This window comes from Bidens hawaiensis, unplaced genomic scaffold (assembly GCF_021521415.1).
Source record: "Bidens hawaiensis isolate Kalapana, Puna unplaced genomic scaffold, B.hawaiensis_p1.1 tig00009621_1, whole genome shotgun sequence".
Taxonomy (NCBI): domain Eukaryota; kingdom Viridiplantae; phylum Streptophyta; class Magnoliopsida; order Asterales; family Asteraceae; genus Bidens; species Bidens hawaiensis.
Genome location: NW_027491721.1, coordinates 245,525 through 267,077, shown reverse-complemented (window position 1 = coordinate 267,077; position 21,553 = coordinate 245,525). Strand labels below are relative to the sequence as shown.

Here is a 21,553-nt window from a genome sequence, read left to right as displayed (position 1 = left end):
AACGGACGCATTTATAGAGAAATATAAAGTTTAACAGAGGGCAAACCCTAAAGCTTTCTAGTTTCACTAAATGTATTTAAACAAATTACACATGAGAAATGCTATGAACATTTTCAAATTATGTTCAGAACGGGATGAGATATCCCTGGACTTTTACTCTTTTTTTCCCAACATATTTAAATTAGGATGCGAAATTCGCCAAACTTGTAACAAATTTCCAGCAAGTTATCAATAAAAGTTCATGAATTCATTTATGTGCTCTTATAATACAAATAACAACTAAACATGTTATAGTGTTAAAAAAAGCAACTCGTTATCTGACTTGATCAGTCGAATCGTTCCTTCACCTCTATAATTTAGTAAAGCGGCTTCGCCTCCTCGCTTTTGTTCAATTATAAATAAATAACCAATTTAATGGAGATTTATAACATCATTCAAGTAAAAACAGGTTAAGATCGTAAAAACATAAACTTTTAATATAGCTACACCTAATTCCAGACCGGTTAATGCAAGAACTATAAATAAAGTACCAAGATCCCCTATAAATTACAAAGTATAATTCATACATGGCATAATTTGATATTATGGTGCCGGTATAGACCAAAATTCCGTTATCGTTTAATTCTGACTTGTAATAAATACCGAGACTTTGCAATATATGATTGATCACAATTCTATAGATTCGATTAGTACAAAAGCTCCCAAAGAAGTCATTAGAAGGATCTTTCCTATCAAAATTGTTTGTTCTTGGATATACTTACGACTATCGTTCTTCCAAATGAGTCTCGTGGATACATATAACTCAGAAGAATATGTGAATGATTCATACACAACATCTCTTTCCTTTATCACGGGTTCTAACAATTGATATCTTTTCAAAAATAATTCAAAGTCAATTTATTGATTTGTATGTTCAATTTTTGAAAACTTAGAAAGCTCATCTGCCAAACCCTGATCAATGAACCTACAACATCCTTCAATTGCATCTGATTAAATCCAGGTATTTTGGACATTGCGTCTACCCCAGATTATTTTGAAATTGTCAGTTATTTATATTCATTCATATTAAATAAAAAAAGATCATTTTGGCTGGCCCGTTACCCATCATATATTAAATAAAATCCTATAGATCTAGCAGCGATGGAATTTCGATTCTATGAATCTTTAACTGGAATCTATGAGATAATGAAATAAAAATTGATACTACACTTATTTTAAGAGATGCAACCGGAACGGAATTTATAAAACAATCATAGAAAAAAATTCTACAATTTAGGCTTACTCTGCTTTGGGATTGTTTTAGAATATCAGATATCAAAACTGATTCAGCTTCTTATATTATAATTTATAACGGTATTGAAATTATAATTTACTTGAATAGAATATTGAATGCCAGAATACTATATGAATGTTGCATTTATTAACTTAACATGCGCGAATATTCCTAATCTATATTTCCGTCTTCTCTAATCTTTTATTGCCCTCTTGTCATGTCGTTAATTGACAGTATGAATTAGGGCGTATAATTTTAATGATTTACTTATTCTTTCACATTGAGGGCATTTGACTTCAAATCTCGTTTCGTAATTGTTTGCCCTAAATTTTATATTATTCAATCGTCTTTGCTTATTTAAACCAAATTGATATTTTCACTTTGGTTTATATTTTAAGATTTAATTGCTTCAATTATTTATTCCATTTTCCTACTTATTTAAAAAGTCAACCCCAAAATTTCCAACCGCAGGTATTATTTTATCAATATGTGTAAAATTCAACAGATTTATACACGTTTCTAATGTTTAAGATTTCAAAATAAATATGCCTTTTAATCCACACAATGGGACGAACCATGTGGACCATACAACGATCTAAGTAATTATGGGTGCACACTTAATTATTGAAATCCTCGTATGAAAGCCATAGTAAGTGCGGTTGTATGCAATAACTCAGACCCGAGAATGATGGCAGAAAAACGATAAAAATGCGAATCATGATAAGGGCATGGTGGATACGCCGCCGGTACATCCTATATATAAGTGTCCTTATTATGTTTCTCATTTGTAGTGTTTTTCGAATCATGCAATGATTTGACGTTTTTCTTTGCTTAAAAAAATATTTTCATGCAATTGTTTTATCAAAAGTGACATTTAGTTAGTAATTACCTTTTCTTCGAGTTTATTTTTAATTTCGGGATGAAATTTCCAAAAAGTTGGTGATATTGTGACATTCGTCAATTTCGGGTTTTAATTTTATTCGTTTATGTATTCGTTTATTACGTAAATCGACCCGATTTATATCCCGAACATTTCAAATATATAAAATATTGGATTTTATGTTACTAAATCATTCCCACATTTTCAATTTGAATAACCCTTTTTACGGATTCGAAACGCCTTTAAAACGCTCAAACTACATCGAAAACAAATTTCCGGGACGCGAAACGAACCACGCAAGACGAGCTGACCAACCCCACCCCTGGGAGGCACCGCACCGCCCGACCACCAAGAGGCAGGGGGTCGCGGGTGGCGGCCTCAAACATGCAGATTCGTTTTTTTTTTTTGCTTTTTGTATTTTGCTTATTTGTTTAACTAATCTATTTTCATGCAAACATAAAAGAGAACCTTGCAAAGAAGCTTTGACCCTTACCCTATGTATACACACCCATCTCCTTCATTTTTACACTTGCTACATCTCCAAAAACTCTCTCAAACATCAAAGATCCAAGGTTGTTTATTTATGTGTTCTTGAATGTTTGACTTCCAAAAGTCTAACCGAGTTTAATCTTTCATTCTAATTAGCTTATATAATCTTATTAATACTTGAATATGGTGGTACAACATATACATAATACACACCCCTTGTTACCTTTGGTGGGAGGCAAGGCTTCATGCAGGAATTTCGTGGTCATTGATATATATACACTTATATAACTTGTTTGCCCATATTAATCTTGCTTAACTTCTTCTCATTTTAGTTTATTTGTTATATTTACAAGTTCCATGGTTATGAGTTCTAAGAGTCTATGCTTCGGTTTATCCGTAAATAGATCTAGACTGTAAACCGAACTTTTGTTTAAAGACTTTGTTGTTAACTTTTTAGTTGTAAAACTTAAGTATTTTCATTTGTAAACTATTATACAAGTACTTGTTATTTGGGCATGTGGAGACCATCAAGGAACGTATTATGAGATGGAATCCGAACCAATCCGTTTTTTACTCGCTTAAGACACACAAGTGTGCTTTTAGCTATCAAGACTTGTATATTTCTTTAAAAATAGTTTACAAATTGATTTTAATTATTTTCTTAACTACTTGGAAATGTTGGATCCAACTTGATCTCATAACATAGTTTGGACCGACAAAACTGAACATTTGCTTAACGTGCGTTGTTAGTTATAAAACAATAGAACTACATACTTGGTTAAGTCTTAATAAGTTTTATTGAGTTATCTCATAACATTCATTATTTTGGAAAGTTGACTTTGGGTTTGACCAATTATCAAGACCCGAACCAACAACCCGAAACACTCGTTAGAGACCCGTTTTAGTATCTTTATCCCAAAGGAATTTGCATCTTTGCATTTTTCCCACCTTATTACTTAACATAGGTTAAGTAAATATTAAGGTTAGATTCTTTAACCCGATTTTGAGGAAACTTACATTTTATAGAGGTTATTATTATAAATTCTTAAATAGTTACATTTTAAACCCTGAACTTTAATTGTTTACTTTTCACAACAATTATTTTATTTAAAGATCTTCAGGACAACCATTTTAAATCCAAGACTTATTTCCTTTTAGGCATTATTCGTTAAACCCGTCGTTCTGGCAAATCTCCAAATTATCATCTTTCAAGTTTATTACTTGAACGTGAGTACTTTCATACCCCGTTTTCCATCTTTTGTTTTGGGGTGACATTTCATACTTATTCAATTAAATGCTTTATACTTGAATCTTAATCCACAAACGTTATTGTATACTTTACTTAAATAATTGCTCGATTTGGTGTTCTATGATTATATGCCTATGTGTTTATCGCTTTTGGTTGGTGGAACTATAAAATCCTAGACTATTTGGCATCCCCTTATAGCAGGTGTCGTTAACGTATTGCAATTAACGATAACTATTCAATCCTAGACTATTTGGCATCCCCTTATAGCTAGGTGTCGCTAACGTAATTCTATTAGCGATATCTATTTATCCAAGTTATTGCTTTTATTTATCATTTCGTATACAAGTTTTGTGGCTTTTTGTCACTACTTATATGCTCAAACTTATGAATTGCTCACCAACCTTTGTGTTGACAAACTTTATTTTATGAAATGTTACAGGTTTGACTTTTGTTGACTCGAGGACTTGACGAAAAACGTTACCAAGACTATTAGGATATTAGTAAAACGAACAATATAATTGTTACTTGTTTTCAATTTGTTTGTATGAACGAAATGTGTTGTTTATTGATTTATGAAATAAAATGAGTTGATTAAATATTGTCACTTTAAATAGTGTCTTATGCATTTGTCAAATCACGTTGCATCCCGACATGTTCCGCCGCCTTGGTCGGGGTGTGACATGAGAGTAAAACCCGAACTAAGAGAAAAAAGGAGAGCAACTTGTACCCTCTGTAAACCCAAAATAATCCGATTAACTCACTGAGACATTTTATCGAACACCTGGCAGGCAGACCCAAAACCGAGGATTAAATACAGATCTGGAGGAAATTAGTTGATTTTAAGGTCACAAAAACGAATTAAAACATCAGCTTATATTTGAGTAGTAATTAGGAGAATGATCAATTGACAGATTAACGGAACTACATTTCGAAATCTGATGAGAACGTGACCCATTGGTTGTAACACCCCGACAAAGGCGGATTATACATCGGGGCGCCACATATTGCTTCATTACTCGCGACACTATTGGTGTCAATATTTATTAATACACATTTTATCGCGCACGCGCAGCGGGGAAAATAAAGAACATAAATCAAACATAAATCAATATATTATAAATTATAACATTCAAACAACATTAACTTGTCTTGATACATTTTAATTCTAGGTCCAAAAGTAAAAACGTCCTACGTGTCCACAAGCTCCAAAACAGCTACTGCAAACCTGAACATGTGTTAAAATAAACGTCAAACACTTGCGTGTTGGTGAGAAATCAAGTTTAATACAATACATAGATAACAATAAATCTGCGCGCAACACGTGTATGTCTGGTGTTTAACAAGGGTGCAATCAGATTGTGATCAAGCCTAGATAGATCATAGCTCATAGTTCATAGTTCAATCCGTGCTCCCAATTGAGCACAAAAACGAGAAAACATCTGTGCAAGTGTAAACAAAGAAAACCGTAAACGATAGGTCTCCCGTGTTCATCTAATGGATCCATGAAAACTGCGGAATAGGCCGAACAAAGCGGTTAATGATACACACATACAAATAAACAGCCAAGTAAACGTCCTCAACACATGGGATACTGCGCGACTAAAGCTCATAAACAAGTTTAAAACTCTAAGTTTGTATGAACACATGAACATCCCAAAACATTAAAAGCAAAAAGGGATTAGGTACGAGATTACTCACTTGATAAACGGTGCGGTGTAAGATAAAGCAAGAACCAACTTTAAACAAGCACAAGTTAACCTATAAATAAGATTATTGTTTTAACGATCTGTTTTAAGTCTTGATTATAAGTTAGCATAATTAATAAGTAAATTATTATATATAATATATATATTACCGGAAAAGCAGGGCAGAACGGAGAGGAAGACGGAGGCAGAGAGGAGGCGGCAGAGAGAGCAAGGAGCAAGAGAACAGGAGAGATTAAGTGTTTTGTGTGTGTAGTGTTATGAAAATATTATTATTATTTATAGAGAAACCCTAGGAGACATAAATCCAGAAAAAGGGGAAAAGATCTTTAACAGGATCAAGCAAAAGATATCAAAAGCATAAGAAAACAAAAGCAAAAGATATAGAAAGATATGGCAGCTGCAGGGGGCAAAGGAAAAGCTGTCAGGGAACAGTAAAAAGCATGGGCGGGTCAGATAAAGGTACTGGTCAAGCATGGCAAAAGCAGATCTCAAAAGATAATGTCAGTCACTTTATCTGCCAACCAATGGGGTTGGTGCGCATGCTGCGCCGAAAGTAACTTTTCAGACATTAGATAGGTTAGGTCAACAGCTCAGAAGAAAAGACATTACAAAAGCAAACGGCTAGAATAAACAGAAGACTAGACTAAAGGGTCAAGCACGAGAAGGCTGAGTGCGCGAGCGCGAAGGCTGGCACAACAAACCTTAGCGTGCTGCGGGAAGAATCACAATTCCTTAGCGCGCTGCGTGAAGAACCTGGAATTCTAAGCGCATCGCGGGAAGAACATACATTCTTAGCGCATTGCGGGAAGAACATGCATTCTTAGCGCGCTGCGAGAAGAGTTCGTCTCGCGTATCGCTGAAACAGATGGTCTTCACGCAGGATTCCTTGTAAGGAGTCTGCGCAGACAACCTTAGGCGGGAAGGAACAAAAGAGTTGAAGAAAAAGAGGGAAACAAGGCTTAAGGGCGGGACGGCGACAAGAGGGAAAAGAAGGCGGAAAGAGAGAAAAGGAGAGGGACGGAACGGCGGAAAGAAAGAGAGAGAAAGAGGCGGGAGGGAAAAGTATATTATTATTATTGAAAGTAAAATATAAGTATAAATAAATATTAAATCATAAAAGAAAGAGATCGGGTCAGAGAAACGGGTACCTGGGTCGGGTCGGATCGGGCAGATGTCACAGTCTCCCCTACTTTAAGAAATTTCGTCCCGAAATTTATCTCGAAGTAGGTTGCGCAGAGAACAGGTGCGGGTACTTGATCTTCATTTGATCTTCCCTTTCCCATGTAAACTCGGCTCCGCGCTTGGACTCCCAACGAACTTTCACGATAGGGATACGACTGCGCTTGGTTTGCTTAACCTCGCGATCCATAATCTCAACAGGCTTCTCAACGAAATGCATAGTTTCATCAACTTGAACTTCATCAAGTGGAATGTGAAGGTTCTCGTCAGCTAAACACTTCTTGAGATTGGATACATGGAACGTTGGATGCACATTACTGAGCGCGGGCGGCAGGTCAAGTCTGTAGGCAACTTTTCCCACACGCGCGAGAATCTTGAATGGACCAACATAACGAGGAGCAAGCTTACCTTTCTTCCCAAAGCGGACAACACCTTTCCAAGGCGACACTTTGAGGAGAACAAGATCACCAACTTGAAATTCGAGAGGCTTTCGCCTACGATCTGCGTAACTCTTCTGTCGGCTCCTGGCAGTCAGCAGATGATCACGGATCTTGGCGATTTTATCAGTTGTCTCTTGAACAAGTTCGGGTCCTGTGATTTGAGTTTCACCCACTTCGCTCCAACAAATCGGGGAGCGGCACTTACGACCGTAAAGTGCTTCAAATGGGGCCATACCAATACTGGAATGATAGCTGTTATTATAAGAGAACTCGATCAAAGGCAGGTGCGAATCCCAATTACCTCCAAAATCAAGAACACAAGATCGGAGCATATCCTCAAGAGTTTGAATAGTTCGCTCAGACTGACCGTCAGTCTGAGGATGATATGCCGTACTCATGTCCAAGCGAGTTCCTAGCGCAGATTGGAGAGATTTCCAAAAGCGAGATATAAAACGGCCATCGCGATCGGATATGATGCTCAAAGGAGTACCATGGCGGCAGACAATTTCCTTGACATAAAGCTGCGCGAGTTGCTCAACACGGTAGTTTTCACGAATGGGCAGGAAGTGAGCAGACTTAGTCAAACGATCCAATATTACCCAAATGCTATCATGTTTGCTTGCTGTCAAAGGTAACTTGGTAATAAAGTCCATCGCTACACATTCCCATTTCCACGTAGGAATTTCTGGTTGTTCGAGCAAACCAGATGGGCGTTGGTGTTCAGCTTTCACTTTAGAACAAGTCAGACATCTAGCTACGAACACAGCAATATCCTTCTTCATACCGGGCCACCAATAAGTTATGCGCAAATCCTTGTACATCTTATCAGCGCCAGGATGAATAGAATACCGAGATTTGTGCGCTTCACTCAGGATATCAGCGCGAAGATTCTCATCAAAGGGAATCCAGATGCGATTAAGATAACAGAGAATTCCACTCAGATTAGGGACAAAGTGCGCTTCCGCGCCACACGCTAACTCGGCGCGAAGGTTACCATTACTGATGGATGCGCGCTGCGCGTCACGAATACGCGATTCAAGGTTGCTTTGAATCGGCGCGAAGTGAAGCTGGGTGCGCGGCAAGATACAGTTAAGCTGGCAGGGTTTTCGGCTGAGCGCATCGGCTACCATATTAGCCTTACCAGGATGATACCGGATCTCACAATCGTAATCGCTGATGAGTTCGTTCCATCGGCGTTGCCTCATGTTAAGTTCCTTTTGATCAAAGATATGCTGAAGGCTTTTATGGTCAGTGTAGAGGATACACTTAGTACCATAAAGGTAGTGTCTCCAGATCTTCAAGGCAAAAACAACTGCACCTAGTTCGAGGTCGTGAGTTGTATAATTCTTTTCATGAACCTTGAGTTGCCTTGATGCGTAAGCGATAACCTTGCCTCGTTGCATAAGAACACAACCGAGACCTTGGTTGGATGCATCGCAATACACGACAAAATCATCATTACCCTCAGGTAGCGCAAGAACAGGAGCTTCACACAACAAACGCTTGAGCGTTAGAAAGGCTTCTTCTTGCTTCGAGCCCCAAATATACGGTTTACCTTTGTGCGTTAGAGCTGTTAAAGGCAAAGCGATCTTCGAGAAGTTCGAAATGAATCGCCGGTAGTAACCAGCTAAGCCCAGAAAGGAACGGATCTCAGAAGGAGAGGATGGCGTAATCCAGTTCTTGATTGCTTCAATCTTGGATGGGTCGACATGTATACCCATCTCGTTTACAACGTGACCAAGAAACTGTACTTCATCAGACCAGAATTCACACTTGGAAAGCTTAGCATAGAGCTGCTCGGTTCGGAGCTTTTGCAATACCAATCGGAGATGTTGCTCATGCTCGGCCTTGGTCTTAGAATACACCAGAACATCATCGATAAACACAATCACGAATTTATCCAAGAAAGGCCTACACACCCGATTCATTAGATCCATGAAAACGGCGGGTGCGTTGGTTAAACCGAAGGACATGACCAAGAATTCAAAATGGCCATAACGAGTTCGAAAAGCAGTCTTCGGAACATCTTCATCGCGGATGCGCAACTGGTGATAGCCAGAGCGGAGATCGATCTTCGAGAAGCAGGAGGCACCTTGGAGTTGATCAAAGAGGTCGTCAATACGCGGTAAGGGATACCGGTTTTTAATGGTGAGTTTGTTCAACTCGCGGTAATCAATACACATGCGAAACGATCCATCTTTCTTTTTAACGAACAACACCGGAGCACCCCAGGGCGAAGAGCTAGGGCGAATGAATCCTTTAGCGGTCAACTCCTGAAGTTGGCTGGCCAATTCTTGCATCTCAGCGGGTGCAAGACGATAAGGAGATTTAGCTACGGGGGAAGCACCAGGGATAAGATCAATACGGAACTCAACTTCACGAGCGGGAGGGATACCAGGAAGATCATCAGGAAAAACTTCAGGGAAATCACGCACGACAGGGATATCGCGAAGCTTCTTTTCTTCAGCAGGTTTAACCACATGGGCTAAAAATGCAATACACTTCTTCCGCATGAGTCTTCGGGCTTCGGCGCAAGACATAAGTTTAAGACCACTGGAGGGTTTTTCGCCGCAGATATGAAGATCACCATTTTCTCGAGGTATGCGAATCATCTTCTTGGCGCAAATAACTTCGGCGCGATTATGCGTAAGCCAGTCCATACCAATGATAACATCAAAGCTTCCAAGAGGCATGGGGATGAGGTCAATCAGAAAATCGTTTTCGTTAAGGTTAAGCGTACAATCTTTAATCACTGAGTTTATTAAAACAGTTTCACCGTTAGCCAATTCAACTGAAAAATCTTCTTTTAAATTGTTGCGCGGTCGCGCAAGCTTCTGCTCGAAGGCGCGAGAGATAAAACTTCGATCGGCGCCAGTATCAAAAAGTATAGAGGCATAAAATCCGTTAAGCAAAAATGTACCATTAACTACGTCATTATTCGCTTGCGCTTGGTGCGCGGTTATGTTAAAAGCTCGTCCACGCGTCACTTGGTTTGAAATCTGGTTCACCGGATTCGCTTGTGTGATTTGCACTTGTAGTCTCGGGCACGCGTTCCGGAAATGACTGGGATCACCGCAGTTAAAGCACGATCTGGGTCGTGGGTTTTGGTAGGTTGGTTGTGGGTTCTGCGGGTAGACTGGTGGTGTTGGCGCAATTGGATTGGCGGGAAGGACTCTACAGTTCTCAGCAGTGTGACCAGTACGGCCACATCGGGTACAAAGTCGACACGGGGTTTGGGTTGGGTGGTGAAATCTACAGGTTGGGCAAAAGGGATGGTTTCCTGTGTAAGGTTTCTTAGGTGGCGGGGCAGGGAGTGCGGGATTGGTTAAGGCATAGTTGTGGACTACAGGAGGTGTTGGGTAGGTTGACAGAGGGTTAGGCGCGTAAACTGGAGGTTGATAAATGGGTTGCTGGGCAATGGGCGGGTTGGTAAGCGCATAGGCCTTGCGCCTGCGCTTGAGGTTGTTACGGTTTGAGGGTTCAGGTTTGGTTTCTGTTGGTCCAGGGGCAGTCTTGGTGGGTTTGGTCTTCTCAGTTCCCCGCAGGAACAGGGTTCCTGCTCTGACATGGTTGTCGCTGAGCACAGCGGTCAACTCAATGGCGTCAGAGAGGGTAACTGGGTTTCTGGCCCATACAGAATCTTGAATTTCCATGGGGAGACCCCCAAGGAATTTCTCTATGGCTCGGCGGGAAGGGGTAACAAGGTGAGGGACCAGTAAGCTTAGCTCGTGGAAGCGCGTCGCGTACTCGCGCGCTTCACCACTGTACTGCTTAAGATTCCAAAATTCCTCCTCCAGGCGCTTAACTTCGTTGGGAGGGCAGAATTCTCGCGTAAGAATTTCCTTGAATTCCTCCCATGTCATGCTAGAAGCAGCCTCTGCGCCACGCGCATGAGCTACTCCATTCCACCATGTAAGCGCTCTGGATTCCAGGACACTGGAAGCATATAGGGTTCGTCTGTCTGAGGGGCATTGGGTATGGAGGAAAGTGTTTTCAATCTTTTCGAGCCATTGGAGCATCACGGTGGCTCCTTCAAGACCTGTGAACTTTGGAGGGTTACCCGCGTTAAAGGACTTAATGTTATAACTCGAGGTATTGTTTTGGCTCAAGGCTTGGGCTATCGCGGCGGCCATTTCCTGGGAACGTTGCTGTCTACGCATACGCGAGGCTTCTCTTCTCTGAAATCGGCGAGATAGCGGAGGCATTCTATAAAAATTTTAATTTTAGTTAATATCTTGGTTTTTATCGCAAAGTTTTAATCTTATAAAGCTTGGTTTCACGGAGTTAGATGCTATCAAAAGTTAAAGTAAAATAAATGATCCTAAATGCAGACTTAATAAAGGTAACAAATTCGAATCAAGAATCGACAATTCATGTATCACCATGACTTTCTGAATTCCCAATTTAAAATATACGAGCAAACGAGCATTGGAGGTTGACGATTCACGTATCACCATGACTTTTCAATCCTCAATATAAAATATACAAGAAAATGAGTATTGGAGGTTGACAATTCATGTATCACCATGACTTTTCAAGTTTCCAACCTCAGAACATAATCGTAAATGGAAATTGAAAATCAACTATTCATGTATCACCATGACTTTTCGGATCTTCAAATCCCAACAAACGAATAGGCAAGAAAAATCAATAAAAATCGAAATTCAGCAAAAATCGAAATATCGCGGAATAAAACATAAAATCATATACTGCGCAAGCGCGAGCATATTCATAAATAACGAGTAATTAACAATAAGCGCGCAAACATGAGATTTCTCTCATGCGCGAGAAGGGACTCTTAGGTATTCTAGGCCGTTACGTCTAACCACCTATCCTAAAGTCAACGAGCTCTGATACCAATCTGTAACACCCCGACCAAAGGCGGATTATACATCGGGGCGCCACATATTGCTTCATTACTCGCGACACTATTGGTGTCAATATTTATTAATACACATTTTATCGCGCACGCGCAGCGGGGAAAATAAAGAACATAAATCAAACATAAATCAATATATTATAAATTATAACATTCAAACAACATTAACTTGTCTTGATACATTTTAATTCTAGGTCCAAAAGTAAAAACGTCCTACGTGTCCACAAGCTCCAAAACAGCTACTGCAAACCTGAACATGTGTTAAAATAAACGTCAAACACTTGCGTGTTGGTGAGAAATCAAGTTTAATACAATACATAGATAACAATAAATCTGCGCGCAACACGTGTATGTCTGGTGTTTAACAAGGGTGCAATCAGATTGTGATCAAGCCTAGATAGATCATAGCTCATAGTTCATAGTTCAATCCGTGCTCCCAATTGAGCACAAAAACGAGAAAACATCTGTGCAAGTGTAAACAAAGAAAACCGTAAACGATAGGTCTCCCGTGTTCATCTAATGGATCCATGAAAACTGCGGAATAGGCCGAACAAAGCGGTTAATGATACACACATACAAATAAACAGCCAAGTAAACGTCCTCAACACATGGGATACTGCGCGACTAAAGCTCATAAACAAGTTTAAGACTCTAAGTTTGTATGAACACATGAACATCCCAAAACATTAAAAGCAAAAAGGGATTAGGTACGAGATTACTCACTTGATAAACGGTGCGGTGTAAGATAAAGCAAGAACCAACTTTAAACAAGCACAAGTTAACCTATAAATAAGATTATTGTTTTAACGATCTGTTTTAAGTCTTGATTATAAGTTAGCATAATTAATAAGTAAATTATTATATATAATATATATATTACCGGAAAAGCAGGGCAGAACGGAGAGGAAGACGGAGGCAGAGAGGAGGCGGCAGAGAGAGCAAGGAGCAAGAGAACAGGAGAGATTAAGTGTTTTGTGTGTGTAGTGTTATGAAAATATTATTATTATTTATAGAGAAACCCTAGGAGACATAAATCAGAAAAAGGGGAAAAGATCTTTAACAGGATCAAGCAAAAGATATCAAAAGCATAAGAAAACAAAAGCAAAAGATATAGAAAGATATGGCAGCTGCAGGGGGCAAAGGAAAAGCTGTCAGGGAACAGTAAAAAGCATGGGCGGGTCAGATAAAGGTACTGGTCAAGCATGGCAAAAGCAGATCTCAAAAGATAATGTCAGTCACTTTATCTGCCAACCAATGGGGTTGGTGCGCATGCTGCGCCGAAAGTAACTTTTCAGACATTAGATAGGTTAGGTCAACAGCTCAGAAGAAAAGACATTACAAAAGCAAACGGCTAGAATAAACAGAAGACTAGACTAAAGGGTCAAGCACGAGAAGGCTGAGTGCGCGAGCGCGAAGGCTGGCACAACAAACCTTAGCGTGCTGCGGGAAGAATCACAATTCCTTAGCGCGCTGCGTGAAGAACCTGGAATTCTAAGCGCATCGCGGGAAGAACATACATTCTTAGCGCATTGCGGGAAGAACATGCATTCTTAGCGCGCTGCGAGAAGAGTTCGTCTCGCGTATCGCTGAAACAGATGGTCTTCACGCAGGATTCCTTGTAAGGAGTCTGCGCAGACAACCTTAGGCGGGAAGGAACAAAAGAGTTGAAGAAAAAGAGGGAAACAAGGCTTAAGGGCGGGACGGCGACAAGAGGGAAAAGAAGGCGGAAAGAGAGAAAAGGAGAGGGACGGAACGGCGGAAAGAAAGAGAGAGAAAGAGGCGGGAGGGAAAAGTATATTATTATTATTGAAAGTAAAATATAAGTATAAATAAATATTAAATCATAAAAGAAAGAGATCGGGTCAGAGAAACGGGTACCTGGGTCGGGTCGGATCGGGCAGATGTCACATTGGTTCTATTTGGTTTAACTAGAAAATAGCCTTACATATTCCATTTTATTTTGGTTCAGCAATAGCTTCAGATAACATAATCAGATTGGCGACTAATCATGAAGAAGCCGATTGGATTATGATCGCAAAAGCTAGGGTTTGGCAACAACACGACATGTAAAAATATCTGGCTTCCATTGGTAGTGAATTGTGTTCAAGTAGCTTAGATTATAGATCTATGATCTTAACATCGTTCTTTCAACGATTTTTTGTCATTTAACCTTTCCTTATGACCCGTTTTACTGTTATAACAGGTTTTGGGTTATAACAACCTCATCTACTTGATTTTACATGGTACGGACATACTCGTTCGTCCTAAATCACACCTGTTAACTCGGTTTTCACCAAGCTTATGTTCTTCTTACATGCTCGGGTCCGATTTACTATCCTAGCAAGCTTCATGGAAAACCGACCTCAAACACTCAACCATTTAATAAAAAACGTACCTCCTTGGAACCGATTTTACTTCAGGTTGGACCCAACACGTGAATCGGGTTATGTTTCTTGTTTTTTATCAAAGATCTAGTACAACTCGCCTTGATCCAAGCACATATCTAAGACTGAAATGATAACATAATATTTGTGCATGTTTTTAGTGTGAGGCGAGATTATGGAATGAGGGTTTTGAGTTTTAGGGAGGTTTAGGGTGTTTAAATACCCTCAAACCCATGGACCCTAGACCTATAATCATTCTCTAAGCTATCTTTTATTTCCCAAGTTCACCACCCAACTTATTATTATTAATTAACCTAATTACATGATAACTGATAATTAAATAAATAAAATTCTTTTATTTATTATTTTAAAAGTCGAATATTACGTTAATTATTTTTTTATAAAATAATAAAAACTTTTAATTAATTTTACTTTTATTAAGACTATGTTTATCAACAACCCAACTTTTTAATAAAAAAAACTAATTTCTCTCTCTACCACATACACAACCTAATCTAACCCAATTTTTCACTTTTATTCACAACCCAACTAAACCCAATTATTTTAATACATAATACATATATATTATTTATGTTTTAATTTATTATATAAATCTAATAAAATTTAAAAAAAATATTTGTTGGGTTTTAACAAGATTAATACCTCATGTACTAGTCTCAAGACTAATACTCCATGTATTAGTCTCAAGATTAATACTCCGTGTATTAGTCACAGGTCCGTGAATAATATTAAAAAAATATATGTTTTTAAAAATGCTCCGTTTTTAATAAATTTTATATCGAAATGCTCATAAAAATAAACTAAACAAAACTGTGTTTTTAAAAATTTAAAATAAGTTAAAATATATAAATTATTAACAAAAAATCAAATTGTATAAAAAAGAAATGGTTTGAAAGAAACAAAGAAAAAAATAATATTTAAATGAAATGAGGATGTGACTTAGGTTGTGGTGAAGAGTGGGTTGTTGAATAAAATTGATTTTATCTATTTTTTAATTCTTCAATAGTGGCATAACCTCATGCAAGGTTATTGATAAACATGGTCTAAAGTTCCTTAAATGTTCGAGGTGCATTCATGAGTGCATGTCTTCATATTTTTTCAAATATATTTTAAATCGTAAAACTTTTGTTGACTTATTATTTTTAACGATTTGTTAGGTAACAAAATATCAAACATACTTGTGTGATTTTAAATGCTTTGTTACCTAACAAAATACTTAACAAAAACACCCAAACTCTTAAAAGAAAGAAAAGTAACCACCGCCGTCATCCAGCCCCATCATCCAACATCACCGCCACCCATTACCATAGTTCCTGCACTACTATCAGTTTATTTTTATCAGATTACAAACATTAAAAAACAAACAGTTTTCTTTTTGCAGACTGTAGACGTTTAGTCCACCTCTTCTTCTTTTACAGATGTTTGCTGATGCGGTCTACACACTGCAGATATTTTACCTCTGAAAGGACAAACAACACCTTATTCACATCCAGATCATGTATATTTGGAATCGTGCAGCTTCAAGTTGCTGAAAAAGTAACCAGGGTTGACTGAAAATTCAAAACGGGCCAAACGATAATATGTTGTATGGGTTAAAAATGGTAAGAACGGATTGACCCAAAATTCGAAACAATAAAAAGGGTAAATTTTGGTATAGATTGTAAAATGTTAGAGTGGGTGGGTCATGCTTTGTTGGCGATGGGAATAAACATTTGCGCATTTGAATGTTTCTGTTTTGCAATGCTAATGATGATATCATTGGTTGTGTAAGACCTTATGACGACCAGTTTTACCCAGCGATCATGATGGCTCGCTACTTGGCATGGCAATTTCGGTTACAGCCGTAGCAGAAATGAGTCATGCTTTGTTAGTAATGGCAATGACGAACTATGTATCCGAGCCTCTTAAATTGCAATTCAATTTTCAAAGTTTGGCTTATATATTTCTTTGTTGTATTTGCATTTTCACTAGCGTTAACATTTTAAGATTTTAACGTGTTTGTTTTGTTTTGTCACAAACACGGCGCCATGCGTGGCGACCCATTTAGGTTTGTCAACATCGGTTCTTTCACAGTTTTTACACAATTTAGTTTAGGTTGTTATTTTGATGGTTAAATCTTCGTTATAGTTATGATGACGCTCCGCTATTTGGGGTCACGGCTTATATTTGAATCATTGCGGACCCTTGATAATTTTAATTTACATCTCAATTTTTTTTATACTTTAGTTATATATGTTTTTCTTTCATTTGTATTTTAAGTAGGGTTAACATTTTTAAAGCTTTGAGTGCTAGACAAATAGTGTAGGTTTCCGGTTTTTACTTTTAATTTGGTACATTGAAAACTTAATTGATTTAAAGCCATGATGATTAAAATAAAAAAGATTCGATGGATTTTCAATCACCAAAATATGAGCTTCAACTATGATTTCATAACCCCCACAACACGGGGTTGAAATACTAGTAGGCATTATTTAGAAGAAAAAAAAAACTTGTGAGTTTGGTTATTTAATTTTCTTCAAACGAAATAATAAATTTTCAAAACTATTCATAAAAATTCAATGATATGAATCCTAGGTGGAAGAGTTTCGTGAGATATACAGGCCACATATTAAATTTAAGAAAATAAAAACTACATAAACTAGGATTTTTTTAGAGAGTACAAGTTTAAACCCCACATGAGTACTATTATAATAAACAATTTCTGGGCATGTTAAATGTCATAACTTATTATATATATAAAAATTTACAATGTCGTTAGCCTCTCTGTACTATGATGGGATTTTTTTTCCTAAATATCTGTACGTTTTTATTGGGTATGGTATGGGTATATGTACTTTAATTTATTATAGATATGGGTAATTTAGATTACAAGTACAGTATTTCAGGTACTGATATCTGTTTAGAATATATAGGGACTTTTATTAGTTTTTCAATACTCATGACTTAACTTTCAAGTGGTATCTTCAAAACCTAATAATATATATTAGTTAAATAAGTTATTTCTCGATCTATATGTGTATATTCATATATTGTGTGTACATATATTTTTATTTCATATATGTTTGTAATTATGTATATCATTAAATAACATGTATTAACTTTCTCTCTTATTTTTCTATAAAATTGAGGAAACAATAAACATAGAAAATGAAAAGGAAAAATGGAAATATGACGAGCGAATATTAAATGAATGTCGATTTTCTTAGCATAAATTAATTTTGTTTTAAACATTTTGATAAATTTTTAGATACTTTGTATGTTTTCGTATTCATTACTTTATTTTGAGTGTATTTTATATTATGGCTTATTTGTTTCCTGTTTAGTTTTGGTTACACTATTATGGTTACAGTGTTTAATTTTGAATGTATTTTATATTATGGTTTATTTGTTTCTGTTTAATTTTGGTATTATGTTTTTGTTACAGTGTTATGGTTACAGCAACATGTCTTTGTTTGAATGATTCAGACCCAATTTTAATTATTCAGATGTTTTTCTATCTGGAACTAAGCAGTTTGAAGTCTGAATGAATAAAGATGTTTCCATCTAAATGGTTTTATTCAGATGTAAACAAACAACCTCTATTGATTTCATTCAGATGTAAACAAACAACCTGTATGCATACTAGTGGTTATATATATAAAGGTAATGATTACAATAACTAAAAAAATTGATCAAATCCAACATTAAATTGAGATCCATCTACTACGATTCGCCATCATCCTCTTCTTCTACAATGGAGTCTCCTCCAAGTGTTGAAATCATATCTAGTTCCTTTATCAAACCAAAATTTATATCAGAAGAAGCTAATAAACCAGTTTATCTTTCGCCATGGGATCTTGCTATGATGTCTACACATTACATCCAAAAGGGTCTCCTTTACGCGTTACCAAAAACTCAAGATTTCTCCATAACCGCCTTCTTGGATGACCTCAAACACTCCCTTTCCGACACCCTTACCCATTTCTACCCACTCGCCGCCCGTTTATCCACCGTGAAACAACAAAATCCACCTTCTTTCACCATGTTTATCGACCCGAACAACAGCCCCGGAGCACGGTTCATACATTCGTCCGTTAACTTGACAATTGCCGGTATTCTTACTCCCACTGATGTCCCAATCACTGTTCAGTCGTTTTTTGATCATCATAAAGCTATCAGCCACGACGGAACAAAGCTCTCATTGTTGTCGGTTCAGGTGACCGAGCTTATTGATGGAATCTTTATCGGCTGTTCAGTTAACCATATGGTGGCTGACGGATCGTCCTTTTGGCATTTCTTTAACTCGTGGTCGGAAGTGTTCCGGTCCGGTACCATTACACGTCCTCCGGTGACTAAAAGATGGGTACCGCCAGGACCCGACCCGATCATTACACTCCCGTTTGCTAGTGGAGATGAGGTCATTGAGAGACCGAATTATCCTTTAGGCTTACGGGTGCGAATCTTCCATTTTTCGTCGGATTCGCTTGCGAAGCTCAAAGCGAAAGTGAATTCGGAATGCAACACCTCGAAGATTTCTACGTTACAGGCGCTGGCAGCCCTTGTGTGGAGATGCATGACGCGCGCCCGCCGGTTACTGCCGGAGCAAGAAACCACTTGCGGAATGGCTGCGGACAACAGGAAGAGACTATCCCCGCCTTTACCCGAAACTTACTTCGGTAATGCACGCCACTAATTTGGCCTTCAACAACGACCACGTGAAAAATAAAACATAATTATACATATACGTATATTATAATAATATGTAAAATAAATATACTTTTAAATTCTCTATCCATTTTATCCTTTTCTTTTCCCTCTTTGTTTTCAATTATATAATATCATTTTTTCTCTTATGCAAACCCCACTCAAAAATATACAAACCATTCAAATCATATCTCCTATATTATATTATAAGACGTTGTCAGATTAATATATTTGAAAAGTTAAATTTCACCTCTATAATTTTTTTTAACAATTTTTAAAATTAGTTGTGATTAAATGAAAAAGAAAATTTAATGATAAATATATTTAAATTTAAAAAGAAAAAAAAATGAAATAATTATTAATGTAAGTTTAAATTTAAAACTAAAAAGTAGAATACAAATGCTCTACTGTGTTGTGTTTCTGAGTTGATTTAAGGAGAGAAAGAAAATGAATTGATTCCTTTCATATTTTTTTCATTTTCACTTTCTTTCCTCTTTTCCTTTTCTTTTATTTTCGTTCAATTCTTTCCAATTTGAAAAGAAAATAAATCTATTCAATTTGCTTTTCATTTGCCTTGTTTTTTTCTTTCCTTTTCTTTCCTTTACACTTTGTTTTTGAGTTTTTTTAAATGAGGGAAATAAAAGGAAAACTAAGGATAGTAAAAAAATGGGTGTTTTTGAGTTTTTTTTTAGGATGGAAAGGAAAAGAATATGAGGAGTTAGGAAGGATTAAATTAATGTATTTTTTCAATAAGTTATCCTCCCAAAAATGGGATAATTACTAAGGATAACTATTTTTTAACATAGTTATCATTTCATTTCCTCTAATTTCCTTCCAACTCAAGAACACACCTAATTAAAATTTTTTTCCTTCCCTTCCCTTCCCTTCTCTTTCTTATCCTTCCCTCTCCTTTTCTTTTCTTTCCTTAGTTAAAAAACTCAAGAACAAGGTGTTAATGAAACTCGGAAACACACATTTCCTTGTTTCTTTTCCTTTCATTCCTATAATGAAACTCAGGAACACAATATTAGAATTGTAATTGAGATGGGTTCCTGATGTAGAATTGTAATTACATGATTTTTTTTTATGATTTCCTCCAAATGAGATATATGGGTAACAATGAGGTTCCAGATGACTAGACGAGCATGCGTTTTCTTAGGATGTGGTTTAGTCAAAAACATAATATTTTAATACGTTATAATTTCAGAGCATTCACATTTATACGATCAAATTTAGTGAGTGGGGTTTTTATAATTTAGGGAGTAGTTTGGGTGTCGGGACTCGGGAGTAGATAATAGAGAAAATGCAATAATTTTTTTGTATATTAAAAAAACTACTGTTCATCTCATATAATTTTTTAATATTTTTAAAAAGTGATTGTGAGTGAAACAGATAGAAATGATAATAATAAAAGTATAAAAATATTATTTAACTGAGAAAGAGAGAGAAAATATAGTTTTTTTAGATTTAGTGATGATAGATTGTATGAGAATGCTGTTATAAGGTTTGAGATTGTTTTAACTTTAAATATTACTATAACTTTATATGATATGAATCAGGTACTTCTCTTCATTCGGTGAAAGCAACAACAACGGCGGGAAAGTTACTACATCATAGTAATGCGTGGGCCGCATGGCGATTGCACCAATCGGTGGTGAACCATGATGATAAAGTTGTACAAGAATTTGTGAATTCTTGGCTAGAAAAACCCTTAGTTTATACAATGTCGAGATATTTTGATGCCAGTTGTGTACATATCGGGAGCTCACCGAGATTTGATATGTATGGAAACAAATTCAACTTGGGTAATGGATTGGCGGTTCTAAGTGGGTATGCTAATAAGTTTGATGGGAAGGTGACGGTTTATCCTGGACGGGAGAGTGGGGGGAGCATGGATTTGGAAATCTGCATGCTTTCGAAAAATATGAAGGCTTTTGAATCGGATGAAGAGTTCATGAGTGTTGTTACTTATTGATGGATGAAACCATATGAAGTCATGTAATAAAATGTTTAATTTCACTTTCTAAACTTATAATATTTGAATGAGTATAATAAAAGAGTGATAAACGTATCCACTATATGCATTTCATATTGATTGTACATCATAAATATTAATATTATTATATAAATTTCTTTCATACAACGTGTTTTTTCAAGACACATTTATTAAAAACATGTTTTAACCCGACTAAGCTCACCCATTTTTAAATGTTTATACTAAATTACAAAGGGGTGATATAGATAGAAAACACCTAAGTAGTCATAAATTATTAAACACAAACACAAAAGACATATATAGATTCTAGGAAGTTTTTTCCTAGACATCTATAGCTTTGATCTTCGTTTTCTTTTATTATAGACTTATGAGAG

At 36.9% G+C, this 21,553-nt stretch overlaps 1 protein-coding gene across 1 annotated transcript; it reads left to right on the top strand.

Moving 5' to 3' along the window:
* Window positions 1-18,200: 18,200 nt before the first annotated feature.
* On the top strand, window positions 18,201-21,278 carry LOC143533162 (putative acetyltransferase At3g50280). The gene is made up of 2 exons (XM_077028017.1): window positions 18,201-19,155; window positions 20,743-21,278. Exons 1-2 carry the CDS (start codon window positions 18,234-18,236, stop codon window positions 21,156-21,158), a joined length of 1,338 nt encoding a protein of 445 aa, XP_076884132.1. The 5' UTR covers window positions 18,201-18,233; the 3' UTR covers window positions 21,159-21,278.
* The last annotated feature ends 275 nt before the right edge of the window (window positions 21,279-21,553 follow it).